Source organism: Ambystoma mexicanum, chromosome 9 (assembly GCF_040938575.1).
Source record: "Ambystoma mexicanum isolate Mex_15411 chromosome 9, UKY_AmexF1_1, whole genome shotgun sequence".
NCBI classification, from domain to species: Eukaryota; Metazoa; Chordata; class Amphibia; order Caudata; family Ambystomatidae; genus Ambystoma; species Ambystoma mexicanum.
Genome location: NC_090931.1, coordinates 447,754,824 through 447,770,566, shown reverse-complemented (window position 1 = coordinate 447,770,566; position 15,743 = coordinate 447,754,824). Strand labels below are relative to the sequence as shown.

Genomic DNA, 15,743 nt, shown 5'->3' with positions numbered 1-15,743 from the left:
ATTGATCTGAAGATTGTTGGTGGTCATGTAGGCTTCCAGATTGTCCAGCTGCCGCTGGAGGCCGATCGGGGTTTGATCGAAGAGAATCAGGTCATCCGCGTAGAGAAGGCGTGAGAGGGAACTGTTGCCAAACTTCGGCGGGAAGCTTCGGACCTGGGCTTCCGAGTCTTTGTAGTCCCCTAGGAAAGCCACGAACAGAGCAGGGGCTAGAGGGCAGCCTTGTTTAACTCCTCTGTGAGCGGGGATTTCTTTAGACAGTGCTCCCTGTCTGTTCAACCGGACACTGAGTGTATTGTTGGTATGGAGGGCTATAATTGGTAGTAGCACGTCTTTCGGACAGTTCCAGTTTTCCAGCTTTCTCCACAGTTTACATCTCTCAACTTTGTCGAATGCCTGAGAGAGGTCGATGAACGCCACGTAGACTGTGGGGGACCCTTGTTTTATTTTGGCTTTCAGAATGGTGAGTATGAGGATGTTTAATGCGGTGCCGCCGTTTTTCTTGAAGCCTAGTTGAAATGGGTCACTGCAGGGGGCCAGTTTCGCCCATCGATTGAAATGGTACAAGAGGAGTGACGCAAAAAGTTTACCCATTATGTCCAATAGGGCGATTGGGCGATAGTTTTGAGGCTCTTCCCTGCTTCCTTGCTTGAAAATTGGGATAATGATTGCTTTGGACCATGATGCTGGAATCTTTCTAGTGGACCGACAGTGGTCGAACAGAATACTGATGAAGCTGGACCATTCCAGGTGATGTTTCTTTAGGTCTATGTTCGTCAGGCCGTCTGGGCCCGGAGCTCGTGAAGATTTTAGTTTTAGGATGGCTCCACTTATGTCTGCTGGAGCTGACAGATCGATCCAAGGGGCGGCCGTAGTATCAAAAGACGTGTTAGTGGTAGAAGGCGGGCTGGCGAAGAGATTGGTGAAAAATGTGACCCAGACTTGTTCCGGGACTGCGTTGATCATAGTTGAGGTTGTGATACCATGGGAGGCGTTTACCAGGGACCAGAAGTCCGCGGTTTTCTTTGACATTAAGACTCTCATCATTGATTCAGCGTTGTGCTGGTAAAGTGCGGCTCGGCGCGCTCTGATCCATGATTTGTAGATTTTATTTTCGTCTTTCCATCGGTCCCATGAAACCATGGTGTTATCAGCCTTGGCGCGTCTTCTGAGTAGTCTCAGTGCTTTTTTTCTTAGTGCTATTTGTTTATCATACTGATGAATATGGGCTTTTGGGGACGCCGGGCGTTGTTTCACATGATGCCTATGCTTGAGAAGCATAGGTAGGTAGTTCGGCCTTGGTGATGAAACGAGAACCGTTTCTGACTTAATGTCTGAGACGTACTGTTGAGTAATCATTTTGATGTTGGCCGATGACAAGCGGAGACGCGTTAGTTGGGGATTCGTTTCAATCGATGTCAGGTAACTCGGTGCAATGCGGCCAGATGAAGGCCAGGATACTGTTAGCATGTTATGGTCGCTTGGTAGAGTTTTGACTACGCGAAAATCTTGAATAATTGCACATAGTGCTTGGGAGGCGAAGATGTAATCTAGAGTGGCAGAAGACCGATTTCTCTCCCACGTCGGTAGATGTGGGTGGCCTTCTAAAAGCCAGGCAGCGTTATGCAGGTTCCTTGATGTCATCAGAGTCATCCAAGCTTGGCCCCTGAGCTCCGCTGCTGTGGTGATGGTCGAGTTTCGGGGAATATTTTGTGGTTGAATGCATTTCGCATTGAGGTCCCCGCAGATAAGTAGGTAGGGGGTGTTCCATTCACTAAGAATCTCGTCAATTGCCTCAGCAATAGTTTGACAGAAGAGTGGCGTCGAGGACCTTTGTGGATTCCAATAAGTAGTAAGCAGAGCAAGCGGTAGGACTGAGGACTGCTTTGCTTGTGGTGTCGGGAGTTCGTGAGCCGAGTTCCATTCAATTAAGACCGCCAGCACCTCATAGGATCTTGCCGTTGTTTTGATAAGTTTTAGGTTTTGATCTGACCGTATCCCAATCAGAAGGCCAGCTGAGGGGCGGCCTAATCGGCCTTTAACAGCTGGCGAGATCACGATGTCATAACCGTCCATAGATGGTTTTTCCTGGAGCCATGTTTCCTGGAGACAGAATATGTCAAATTGACCTAGATCTACGGTATTGTGATCCGTTAGGTGGGAGTGTCCTCTGGTGTTCCAAGACGCCAGCGATAAGGCCTTTTGATAGAATTGGGTATCAGCTTCTTTTGGTAATTGCTATCTAGTGCGCTTTAATGATAGAGCGTCTTTTATCCATTCCCATGGGCCAGATGGAGTTGTCGAGTTTGTGCTGGCCGTCGGCGAAGATGGTTTCCGTTGCGCCCGGGGGCTGTAGTTAAGCCGGCCTCTTCGCGGGGACTGGTCTCTCCAGCTGAGCTTTCTGTTCTCCCGACGTGATCTATGGGCTTGAGAATGGGGCGGGCGAGTCTTAGCAGGATCTTGTTTTCTAATATATTGGCTTTTCTGTGGTGACCGGTTTAGCTCGGGATGTTCACAGACTGGTCGTGTCGAGCGGGCAGGTGAGTCTAGGCGCGTTTTCGGGGTCCCGGGTGAAAGTATGAAGTGAGATTTCAGTTCAATTCTACGGTTATCATGTCGATTAGATGATGTGTAGGCGCTTGCCCTTCCTTTGTTATGGTGTGTTTCTCTGGTAGAGATCTTGGGATCCATAGTTGGTAATTCCGATAGCCACAAGCCGTGGGCTTTTAAGTCTTCACCGGCTTGGCGGCAGATGTCTTGTATTGCGGAGGCATAGATGTGGAGGTAGGCTTTCGCCTTATTGTCTTTGTGATAAGGCTCAATCCACTTAAAGTCAGCCGAGTTTAGGTTCTTTAGAGAGGGTAGGGACGATGTTATCCTTAAGACAGTACTTCTGTTCAGAATGATGTATTTGTCTTTGCTAGAAATTTGTTCTAGCTTGAAGAGGCGGGTGGAGTTGGCACTCATATTGTCAGCATGTTTTGGTGCTTGCTGTCGGGCTGGGCAGGTGCCTGACGCAGGCGACTTCGTTGATCTGGTTCTTGGACTTGGTCTTCTTTGTGTGGCCATCGCATGTCTTGGAGGGTCTGTATTGCCAACGCCCTGAGTGGGCTTGTGGGGACTCTGAATCGTCAATGGTTGGAGTTGGGGAACCTCTGAATGCTTGAGGGTGGTGGTAGACGGAGATGATTGTAAGAGGATGCCTTTGGAGGGGCCTACCTCAAGCACTGCTTGAGCGTCGTCAGATGATTCCATCAGTATGAGACTTGAGTTTAAGGGGTCTTCTGTTAGGACCGAGGCCTTGGATGGGTCCGTTATGCAGCTCGCTCGAATGGGCCCACGAGCTGGGGGGCCCGCGTCGGTGTGATGGTTGAGCGTCAACACTCCAAACTCATCCTTTCGTTGGGTCCGTTGATGGGCTGGGACGGGAGATTGATCGGTCATAGCTAATTTTAGGACTTTCTTAGCTGTGGGCGTGTTTGTGCTTGACGATGGTTGTAGCTTGTTCGCGAATATTGTGGCAGATTCGTTAAGATTTTTCGGGTGGGAAGTCTGCGTTGATTTGTGTAGTCGTATGGTTGGTGCAGAGCCTTTGTTCAAACAGGAGGGAGCTACGGCCATGGGCGACACAGAGCCTGCCTCCTGACTTGTTGTATGCGTTAGGTCATACTTCAGGTCGATAGCTGTTATATATCCTTCTAAGAAGGTAAGCTTTGACTGGATGTTCGCCAAAATGGCCGTGTTGTCCTTTGAGACGTCGCTTAACGTTTCATACAGCTTGCAGAATGGGGCCATAGCAATGGTTATGGCTGACATGATTGTAGTCAGATCCTTTCTGTTGTTAGGGGACTCTTTGTGGGGCGGGGAAGGAAGGTCCCATCTTCTTCCCGTCCTCAGTGGCGTGTCTCTAGTTCCTAAGGATGCGGGGTTCGCCAAGGAGTGTCTACGAGTGGGATTGGTGGATCCAAAATCCCGCGTAGACGATGGTCTTGAAGCTGGTGGTCTCGTTTCGAAGATGGGGTCGTCCCGACAGGAGAACTGGGATGCGGAGACTGGGTGACTGAACTTGGGCGAGGGAGGGGTTAAGACGGGCTTTGCCTGCAGGTGGGGGGGCGTTTCTCTGTGTGGCCCTGCTATAGGTTGTAGTAGGTCTAGAATGTCCGTAAAGCCCTGAAGTGGCAATCCGGTGGTATTTATTGGATCAGCGTTTGCGGATGCCACCCGCCCCGGGGTGGGTGGTGGTTGGGACCTCGCCAGCAGGTCAGAAGGTGTGACCGAAATGTCCACAGACGGGCAGTCAGAGCCCGGATGGGAATCAGTTGGTGCCTCCAGTAAGGGTCCAAGGTGAGTGCTCAGAGGCGGAGTTGGCCCGACTGAGGATAATTGAGGCTTGATGGAAGCTGTGATTTTCCTGGATTTGGGCACTGGAGGGGTCTCGTCAAAAACTTCCAGGATTTCCGCGTCTGATAGTTCAGAGTCATTGGATAGTTTTCTTTTGCCTTGTGTCTTGAAAAAGTTCATCAGAGCGTTGGACAAACGCGGGGTGGAGAGGGCAAGTTTTGCGTAGCCCTTTTTCCTTTGTGTTTGCTGTGAAAAGACCTTTTTATTCTGATTGCTAGCTTTATGAGAGCCGGGCGCTGGATGTTGCTGTTTCTTTGTCGGAAGAGATTTGGAGGTTGTGGCTGCAACCGCCGTGGGCTTAAGTATCAATTTACTTTTATTCCTATGCGGTAGTCTTTTTGCAGGATGGTTGGTGGAGAGTTTGGAGCTGGAGTTATCCAGTGTGTCAGGGGAGATGTCGGAGTCTAAATCCGGACTCTCCTCGGGGAGGGGAATCGCAAGTAAAGGGTCAATATGGGTGTGGGAATGCGTGGGATCGTAGGCCCTGTTTTCCGGAGCTCCCGTTGGGTCTAGAGGGGGCGGTGTGGTCACTGGCATCAGAGGTGGCGTAGACGTACTGGGTGACAGGTGTAGGGTAGTCTCTTCGGCGTCCATAGGTGTGGTTAGGTTCCGTGAGTGAGTAGCGTCACCCGTGCCAGGTGAGCCCGGTTGGGCTTCCTGAGCCAGGTGGATCTGGGCCGTGGTGGTCCGAAGGAACGGGCTCTTCCGCCGGTTGCAGGGATTCTCCAGGTCAGGAGAATTAATGGTCCGCAGTGTAGAGTTCGCCGCTTCTGCAGCGGGCTGAGCTGGTGCCCGTCTGCCCGTATCATCCCGGGTACTGGGCACTTCAAAGGTGGCCGCTGGCTTTAGGGTGATAACCGAAGATGTCGAGCAGCGGGCGTCGTGCACCGTCAGCGATGTGGCCACCCTCAGACCCCCTGGCGGAGGCCCTCCGGCTCCCGCACAGCCTGGGTCGCTCGCCGAAGCGGTGGGGGGGCGGCCATCATCGGTTGGTGCTGACGGGCCTTGTCGTTGGTCTTGGAGAGGACCATCAGTTAAGACTGAGGAAACCTTGTGGTTGAAAACTAGAGGCTGACTCGAGGGAAGTAGGGTCCTTTTCACGTGGCTCCTTAATAAGCGTTGATCTGGATCTTCCTCCATCTCAGATAAAGGATGCTGGAAAGGGACGGCAGGGGGGAGGGGGGGAAGGAGAAGGGGAAAAAGGAACGGAGAACGGGACGAGGGGCAGACACAGGACCGGGGAGGGACGAATGGGAAGGGAAGGAACAGGTAGGGCGGGATGGGGTGGGATGGGGATGGGGATCAGGAGGATAAAGTGTCAGTGACAGCAGATAGCAAGATCGGTCGACTGAGCAAGACCAAGGGGGCTCAGGGCACGCTTTTAAGCTCCACACTCGCTACGGTATACTGTTTCTGTTGAGCACAGCTCAGTTCAGTTCAGATCAGATTAGGTTCAGACAAAAGGCGAGCCCCGGTAGGGGGGTAGGTGGCAGGTGGGTGACAGGGCAGGACAAAGAGAGAGTAACCGCTGGGCGGTGAGGGCACTAAACGCCTACCTCTGTGTCCTGGCAGTTCTCATGCAGCGCTCTTATGTCGGTGGGTCCGCCCGACAGCCCCAGCTCCCGGAGCGGACTGGAGCAGACTGGAACTCTGCCCGGAACTCCGCGCGCGCTCCGCGCGGAAGAAGGGTTTTTATGGAGGTTGGGCTTGTTTTCTCCCAAGCCCAGCCCCAGCCAGAAAGCAGAAAAGCAGAGGAAGCAGCACGCACGTCCTCTCGTGGTGTGGGATGGAGCAGACTGGAACTCTGCCCGGAACTCCGCGCGCGGTCCGCGCGGAAGAAGGGTTTTTATGGAGGTTGGGCTTGTTTCCTCCCAAGCCCAGCCCCAGCCAGAAAGCAGAAAAGCAGAGGAAGCAGCACGCACGTCCTCTCGTGGTGTGGGATGGAGCAGACTGGAACTCTGCCCGGAACTCCGCGCGCGCTCCGCGCGGAAGAAGGGTTTTTATGGAGGTTGGGCTTGTTTTCTCCCAAGCCCAGCCAGAAAGCAGAAAAGCAGAGGAAGCAGCACGCACGTCCTCTCGTGGTGTGGGATGGAGCGGACTGGAACTCTGCCCGGAACTCCGCGCGCGCTCCGCGCGGAAGAAGGGTTTTTATGGAGGTTGGCCTTGTTTTCTCCCAAGCCCAGCCCCAGCCAGAAAGCAGAAAAGCAGAGGAAGCAGCACGCACGTCCTCTCGTGGTGTGGGATGGAGCAGACTGGAACTCTGCCCGGAACTCCGCGTATGACAATTCTAGAATGTAAGGGCAAAACCAAGTCTGGAATAGTGTCTCCCAAACAGAATTGAGAATATTCTAATATGGACATGTATTTTAGGGAAACACTGAGGAATGAGGAGGGAGGAATTTTGTGAGAGAAACATCAAGCTTGCTAAAAGTGGTTAAAGCCCTTTGCTAATACATTGTTTACAATGGCTTGCCAACATTTCTAATTGCTATACTATCACCTATCCTCCCTCTCTCACGAAGTCTGGAAGAAAAAAGCTTTCAAAAAGACATCCTGACCAATAACCCTGGCTTACCCATCGCAGACACCTATGTCCACATTGTCACTGATATCCGCTTCTGTGTCCCTTCTCCAGATCTAACTCCTCATCTTGTCTCTAATCTCACATCTTCACCCATTAATGGTGGCACCAGATGGGAAGTAGTCTTGGCGGGATTTGCATCATCCAGGTGTACCATTAATGTATATCACAATGGCACTATCTGGGTTCAGGGTCCTCAACCCAACCTCCTCTCTTTGACCGGCGCTTGCCATCCCTCAACAACTTCCTTCCCACACCTGCTACTCCATCTCCACTCTCTCTGTCTCCCCCCTCCTCCGACTGGTGTACCACGCCCCTGTATCCCTCGGAAAACCTTCAAAACGGTAGTGACCTCTTGTATCTAGCCATACTTAATGCTCGCTCTGCCATCATCCACGGTTTATAGTCATAAAATCGAATGACATTATGTCGAAAGTCATGTCGAAAAAAAAAAAAAATTAAATTGATGTTTGCTCCAAATGGGGGGTTCCCCTCAACCCCCTCTTTTTGAATTTTTTTTTTACCCTTTTTTTTTATTCCCGGACCCCAAAATAAACATACAATAAAAAAAATAAAACATTCGACTTTTTTTTTTCAACTTTTTCTTTTTCGACATTATGTCTTTTGATATGTTTTCAACTTTTTGACTGCACACCATCAAACACTCTGCCGACATCTGCTTCCTCTTTGAAGACCTCGATCTCAATATCCTTGCCCTTACAGAGACGTGGTTCAATGCCAGCTCAGTCACTGCTTTTGACTCCCTTCTCCCTGATGGCTATGAAATAATCTCCAAGCCTCACCCTAACTGTGCTGGCGGTAGGGTTGCTCTGATTTTCCCCGAGTGGGCCGCTTCTTCCCTCGTACCCACACAACCTTACTCCCCCTTTGGGAGCCTGATTAGCAAGCTGGTCATCTCTCCCACGTCCTCCCTGACCAGTGCCACCATCTACAGGCCACCTGGCTCCAACACCCTGTTCCTCTCTGAATGGGGCGATTCCTCCTCCTCTCTCCTCAAACATCTCTGAACTCCTCCTGGGCGATTTCAACATCCACCTTGACTCCTCAATTACGGCATCCAGTCTCTTCTGTCACCTCTGCCCCTCACTCTCCACTCTCCATTCTGGTCCTACCCACTCGGCTGGACACACTCTTCATGCCTTCATCCATACTGATCTTTTGCTCTCCCCCATTCTCTCCTCTCTCCTGGGTCCTCTCGGCTATCTGACCGCACCTCCCCCAGTCCAGGCAACCTCGTTCATGAACATACGTCCGAAGAAATGAGTGTCAGCTGCTGTCTTTGCATCTACCTTCATCCCCCTTTATCCCCACTACAGACTGTACATCTGACTCCACTCTCAGCAACCTCCATTTTAACATCTCTTATACTCTTGACATTCTTGCCCCAGTCATGCGGATCTGCCTGAAATACGTCTCCAAGTGTAACACCTGTTACGACTCCGAACTTGAAGCCTGTAACGCAGGTGCAGAGCTGCGGAAGGGGAGTGGCAGACCTCAGGCTCACCATCTGACAAACTGGCCTGTCGCCTGCTCCAGAGGCAATACAGACACTCCATGAAATGGGCCCACATCCAGGCTTGCGTTTTGGTGCATCCAACAATATGGCTGAACTCTTTAAAATCTGCGAGGAACTAGCCAACCCTTCCGTAGTCTCCTCCTCACCTCTTCCCTCCCAGGCCCTCTGCAACACACTGACCACACACTTCACTGCAAAAATACTGAGCACACAACCTCGCTTCTCTTTCCTCCTCCCCTGCCGCCTCCATGCCTCCTATGGCCTCCCATTCCCTTCTGCCTTTTCTCCTCCTTCTCTCCTTCCACACCTGATGAGGTCACCAGAGTTGTTCGCTCCATGAAGGTCTCCTCCAAACAGGTCTCCCCCTGTTCCTCCAGAACCATTAAGGACAATATTGGCTCTTTTTCCCCCTGAACTTGCTGATTTCTGCAACCACTGTTTTTCTACTGGATCTTTACCTTCCTCCCTCAAGCACTCCCTTGTGCGACCCCTCCTGAAAAACAACTTCTGCAGACCAGTCTTGTCCAGCCAACTAATGCCCCATCTCGATCACCCCCTTCCTTGGGAAAGTCTTGAAGAAGCTGTTCTTCCCTCCCAACTGACCCAGCACACTGAACCTGTTGGTTGCCTTCACGACCATCAATCTGGATTCCGAGCATCCAGAGGTATGGCATCTGCTCTCCTGAACACCTGTGAGGAACTGCTTGCATGTCTTGACTCAAACTCTCCAGCTGTTCTCATTCTACTTGATTTCTCCTCAGTATTTGACAAGGTCAACCACTCTATCCTCATAAAACAGCTCTAAGATACACTAGGTATCTCAGAGCGGGCACTGGACTGGCTGACAACCTTCATCAATGACCACCCATCCCAGGTTATTCTGGGCTCTTTCTCCTCCCCACCTATACCTCCACCTGCGGCGTCCCCCAGGGTTCCGACCCTTCTCCCTGGCTCTTTAACACCTGCTTGCACACCCCGATTTCCACCTTCTCCCCCAACTTCCAGTGTTATGCAGAGGACACACAAATGGGTCTTCAAACGTCCCTCTGATCCTCTCCTTACTTCCTCCATCATTCCCGATTGCCTATCGGCCGTCAAGTCCTACACTGATCTCTGCCTCAATGCCAGCAAGAATGAGATCCTTTCTAATGGGACTCCTGATCCCTCTTTCTTCCCCCCACTCTGGCCATCTTCTATGTGCTTCCCCCTTCTATGGCTCATCTGAAGCCACAAACCTTGGAGTCATCTTCAACTCCTCCCTCACATTCAGGACCTTGCCAAGAAGGCCCACTTTTAACGCCACTTCCTCAAAGGAATCCTTCCTTTCCTCACTTTTCCCCAGAAGCTCATTGTCTCTAGCGCTCTGGATCTCTTATCTACAACACCTCCAGCTAATCCAGCATAGGGCTGCAAGACTTTTCCTTGGCCTCAAGCCCAGGGACTGCCTCTCTCCAGCCTTAAATACTCTCCACTGGCTCCTGTTGCTGCATGGATCCAATTCAAATCCCTCTGCATCATCCATAAGGCTGTCTGGGGCCGGGGACCACGCTATCTAAAACTGGCTCTAACTAAATACTCTCCCTCCAGAGCTTTACATTCCAACTCTGTGTCAAGCGCTTTGCTAAACAGCGAGCTGGTGGCCGATGTATTTCTTCAGCAGGCTCCCTCCTATACAACAGCCTCCCCCCCCTTCCTCTTTGTCTTGAGCCAGATCTCCTCACATTCCAGAAGCTCCTCAATACCCCCCCTCCTTCCATTCCACCCTCCTCTGCTAAAACCTACAGTTGCTGAGATTGATGACCAGGGCCCTTATGTATCCTCCTGGGTTCTGACTTCCCACATCCAATCTCCCCCAGCCTCCACCTGCTGCCAGCACTTGCCTTGGCACCCACTAGCCTATGCCACCACAGGCCTGCACTTAACTATTTATTGGAAGTTGACCTCCCTCACCTAATCACTTAACAGTTGCTTACTCCCTAACACTTCCCTCTGTGGTACGCCTAGCACGTAACCCCCACTCCCTCATCACTCCCTCTCTCTGCACTTGCTGAATGCTCACAAGGTCTAGTAGGTCTGCCTCTATCTTTCATTGTTACATTTGCTTTTCATTCCCACGTTCCCTCACTGCTGCACTGTGGGCGTTTTGAAACACAATTTACTTGATGTAAAGGAACCTTACAAATGTAAATAAGTGAAAACATTCCAATGTTATAATGAAAGTGAGTAGAACAATTCTCACCAGTCCCCTGCCGAAACTGCGTCATGCTTGGGATGTCAATGCTGTAGGGTGCAAGGTGAGCATCAGCTTGACCCAGGGATATGCAGGTGGAGGCATTCCCCGTCACCCCTTTAGGCTGCTGCTGGAACTGCAGGCATTGCTCGATGTAGTTGCATACACCCCCGCTGTAAGGTCTCCAGTTACCAAACTCATCCTGCCATTCCCAAACAGCTACGACGATGGGAATCGACTGTCGCGGCATGAAGTAGGAGGTGCCAGCTGTGCCAGCACCAGAGGAGGATGATCCTGCAGCCATCTTTCAAGGGGCTGGCTGAATGTCCTTCAGAAGTTAGAAGATTGTTTATTCTATTGGACAAACGTGCCTATTTGGTTTGCCATTTTCCAGACTGAAAAATAAAAATAAAATTTGAGTCAATTCCTTTGCTACGATTGCATGGTGACATTTTATATAAAATCATGCAACTGAGAGCATCAAAGACTCTTCATCATGCTGTCCATTAGCTTTTGTAGGAAAGATAAGTTTTCTTTGAGAAGCAGGTCACAACCCTGCATCCAGAGAGATGATTAAAAAAACGAATTGTTCCATCGTTTGAACATTGCGTGTCGCCTTTATACAAAGTACACTTTAGATTTTCTGTGTAATCTTTTGCTCTTGATTCTCTGCCTAGCTTTTGAAATGCTTTGAAGTCTTACTTTGTAGGTTAAGTAACAGGGTAGAGCCGTTTCATTATCTGTCAAACACATTGAGTAGTTAACACTGCTTGTTACCTTTCATTAGATTAATTAGATGCCCTTGCTGTTTGTGCTTTTGTGATACCCATTGCATTATGCAGTGTGATTTCTCCATTGTGAAGTCTATCCTTTAGTTTATAATCTGCACACTAATACGTTGTGGATGCGCCAATTGTAAGGCTGAAATTATAATAAACTCCAGCTTCTCACTCACTTTTCTTTTATTTATCATTAGGAAAAATGGGGAAAATCATTAGATGTATTTGTTTTCAGGGCCTCTGTGATACCCTTTGCGTTATGTAGAGCAGAGGTCTGCAACCTGTGGCTCTGCAGATGTTTGAGACTACAACTCCCATGACCACTCTCCAATGACATGACTAGCCAGGCTAGGGCAGATGGGATTTGTAGACCAAAAACACATTAGGAGAGCCAAATGTAGCAGACATCCTATGTAGAGTGATATATATTATATATGACAATGCATTACTTACCGTAAAAGCATTTCTGATGGCTGTATCTGCTTAGATTCACATGCTGTGCATAGTCCGACATCCAGTGGTCACTGGAGTATTGCATTTTGTTTTTCGTAGTCGAAAATGGGACGTCGACAAGGCGTGTCTGTAACACTATCCCTATAGTGACGTGCAGTGTACCCACAACCCCTCATGCGTCGAGGTCCCTATGTTTGTATTTTTTCTGTCCTGAGGGAGCCTTCTATACGTGAGTGAGTACAGAAAAGAGAGAGAGATGTTGAAAGATGTCTATGTTCCTTCTATCCGAGCGGGGAGGAAGGGTGGGCGCATGTGAATCTAAGCAGATACAACCATCAGAAATGCTTTTACGGTAAGTAATGCATTGTCTTTTGATGTTTGTTAATCTGCTTAGAATCACATGCTGTGCATAGACTAGCGAGCAGTACCCGGAGTTGGAGGTGGGTTGTGAGAAGGAACAGTAGAGAAAAGATGTCTTAATACTGCTTGTCCCACCTGGGAATCAGATCTAGAGTGAGCATCTAGACAGTAGTGTTTTGTAAAGGTGTGTACAGAACTCCAGGTTGCCGCTTTGCAAATGGACTCAAGGGGAACGTTTGCAGTGAATTCTATGGATGCCCCAGTGCCTCCAGTAGAGCGTGCTCTTGGCTTGAAGGGTAGTTCTCTCTTAGCAAGAGTGTAACAGAGAGTGATGCATTGAACAATCCATCTAGATATAGTGGACTTTGAGACTGCATCTCCTTCTCTTCCTGCTGCCACTGAGACAAAGAACTTATTAGTCTTTCTCAGTGGCCTAGTTCTTTCCATATAAAACATGACAGCTCTGCGCACAGTGTATGCAGGCTCTTTTCTCCCAAATTGGAAGGGTTTTGAAAGAAATTTGGTAGAAATTTCTGTGCAAACCTTGGGTGTGTGCGTAGAACTACCTTATCTTTGTGAACTGTTACCAGGGGGTCTGGAATAGAAAGAGCCTGTAGTTCACTTACACTCCTAATGGAGGTGATTTATTTTATTGGCATTTATATAAATACAACGCAACCATCAAACGGTAACACAACAAATAAACTAAGTCAAATTAACTAATTAACTACCACAGTCTTCGTAGTTCAATATATTATCCGTAATTGTGGCGGGGGGAGAGGGGCTGGTGTGCGGCACACCCAAGGTCACAGGGGCTTGGTTATCAGGTTGTACCATTCTTGGGGGTAGGTCACAAGCAAGTCTCTAGTAGGGGTGAAAGCTCAGGGGGGTTTGTGGTCAGAGGCAAATTGGATGTCGCGCACCAGGGCCTTCCATGAGTCTAGGGCGTCGTTGGAGTCATCATCGTTTGAACGGATTCCATCCTGCCAGGCCCTGGTCTCTGCCTGCGTCCACTTTTCCAGGTCCTTAAGCCAACGTCCGTGCCTTGGGCCCCTTGGAGATTTCCATGCCATTGCTATGGACCTTTTTGCAAGGATGCAGGCTAGGTCCATTAGTTTGACCAGGTGTTTGTATTTGCTAAGTCTGGGATGGGCTCCCAGTAGGCATTCCTTTGGGTTCCACTCATATCTCGTGAGTCCCGCTTCGGTGCAGGTACGTTCCACCATGGACCAGAAATTTGCTGTTTTGGTGCAGGTCCAAAACATATGGATCATGTCCGCTTTGTCGTTTCCGCACCAGGGGTAGTTCGGCGGTGCATGTTTGTTGAAGGTAGCAACTCTTAGTGGGGTCATGTATGTCCTGTATAGCACGTTCAATTGAACTTGTTTAAATCTAATGTTCCTCGACACCTCTTTGGGGTATAGTAGTATCCGCTCCCATTCACTGTCAGTTAGCGTGGTCCCTAATTCGGATTCCCATTTTTGTCTCAGGGACACGCTTTTCGGGTTGGGTCTGTCATTTAGTTTGGTGTACAAGCGGGAGACCGGTTTCCAACCGTCTGCTAAATCGTACATCTCCTGGAGGAGGGGGTCTGGTGGGGGTTCTTCTGGCCAGACAGGCCACTGTGCCTTTGCTGTCCGCTTGAGGCGGTGGTACCACAGGAACTGGGTGTTCGGGATGCCTTCATTGGCTTGTAACGATTCGAGTTCTCTGAACGTGCCGTCTTCAAACAGATCTCCCCACGTATAGATTCCGGCTCTCTCCCATTTCCTAGCTGTCGCTAAGTCTGCCTTAGTTTTGCACACATCCGCCAGGATGGGAGTATTGGGGTTGTAAGGGTGTTTCAGTTGTCGAAGGAAGCCAATTCTGGCCCATACCTGCCTGCCCAGGGTAACAATTATGGGGACTCCGGAGGTTTGTTTCGTCGGGTTCCAAAGCATTTCTTTAGGGAACAGCTTGGGAGTCGGATGTCGCAGGAGCCCTACTTCTGCTGACAGGTCGTCAGAGAGCCATTTCGTTGTGTGGCTGAGCTGCGCGGCTAGGTAGTACCTTTGCAGATCGGGTAGTTGTATCCCACCTTCTTTGTATGGGAGCGTGAGTGTGGGCAGGGAGATCTTGTGTCTGGACGACCCCCATATGAAGTCCTTGATTAGAGAGTCTAGTTTTTTGAAGAAGGGAGGTCTGATGTAGAAGCATACATTGGTGAAGTGGTATAAGAAACGGGGGAGAACTATCATCTTGACTATTGCCGCTCTACCCATTACTGCCAGTGGTAACTTCGACCAGAAGTTCATAGATTTTCGGAGGGCTCTTACTGCTTTCTTCGTGTTGTGTTCGTGCGTGAGCGCTGGGGTATGACACACCTCGATTCCCAGGTATTTAAACTGCTCTGGTTGCCATTGTATCCCAACATCTGGGAGGTCGGGCTTCTCCAGACCCCTGAGTCTGGCCAGTGGGAACGCACACGACTTTAGTTTACTAAATGTTATTCCAGAGTATCGGGCATAGTTGTCGAGGATGTCCAACGCAACTTGTGCATTGAGCTGGGGGTTATTCAGGTACAGGAGGACGTCGTCCGCATACATGGATATTATGGCGTAATCACTGCCCAGTCCAATGCCCGCGTCGAAGTGTTGTGTCTTGAAATAGGCAGCCGCTGGCTCCAAGCCCAGTATGTATAACATTGGGGATAGCGGGCATCCTTGCCGCGTGCCACCGCTGTATCGGCCAGGCTTCGGACAACGTCTTACCAGTCTTCACTCTCGCTGTCGGTGTGTTATACAATACCTCGACCCATTTTACAAAGCTCTCGCCAAAGCCGAATTCTTTTAGCACTTCGATCAGCCACTCCCAGTAGATGGAATGGAAGGCTTTTATGGCATCCAAGGAGAGTACTGCTAGGTCCTCGTCCCGATCATAGGTCTCTGCCATGATGTGTTGGAGCCTCCTCAGGTTCGCGGTGGTGTTGCGTCCTGGCACAAAACCGTTCTGGTCCTCATGAATCAGGGTTCCAATCACCCTCGCCAGCCTCTTAGCCAGGATTGTGGTCAGGATCTTGCAGTCTTAGTTTAGCATGGCAATTGGGCGGTATGATTCACAGTTGTTGGCGGGTTTGTTGGGTTTGAGTATAGGGATGATAATTGTCTCTTTCATGGAGTTGGGTAAGTTTCCGTTTTCGTATGCCTCCATATACACCTTGTGGAGTGTCGGAGCAAGGGTCGCTTCGTACGCTTTGTAAAGGTTTTGCAGGTGGTCAGCGATTTAATCGCGTCCGTCACGTCCTCTGTAGTGATTTCCGCATCCAATAACTCTCTTTGGGCCTCCGTCAGTCTTGGGAGCTCAATCTCTGCCAGTGTGGCCTTTATGTCGTCCACTGGTATTTGGGTGTCGTGGGCGTACAATCTG

General features: G+C 50.0%; 1 protein-coding gene across 2 annotated transcripts in view; it reads right to left on the bottom strand.

The window, feature by feature from the left end:
• DTX2 (deltex E3 ubiquitin ligase 2) overlaps nt 1-15,743 on the bottom strand; it is a 1,122,618-nt gene that overhangs the window by 996,013 nt on the left and 110,862 nt on the right. For both annotated transcript variants that reach the window (XM_069614954.1, XM_069614953.1), the window contains exon 2: nt 10,756-11,141. In XM_069614954.1, coding sequence (XP_069471055.1) covers nt 10,756-11,050 — 295 coding nt within the window. In that variant the 5' untranslated portion in view covers nt 11,051-11,141. The remainder of the gene's footprint in view (nt 1-10,755; nt 11,142-15,743) is intronic.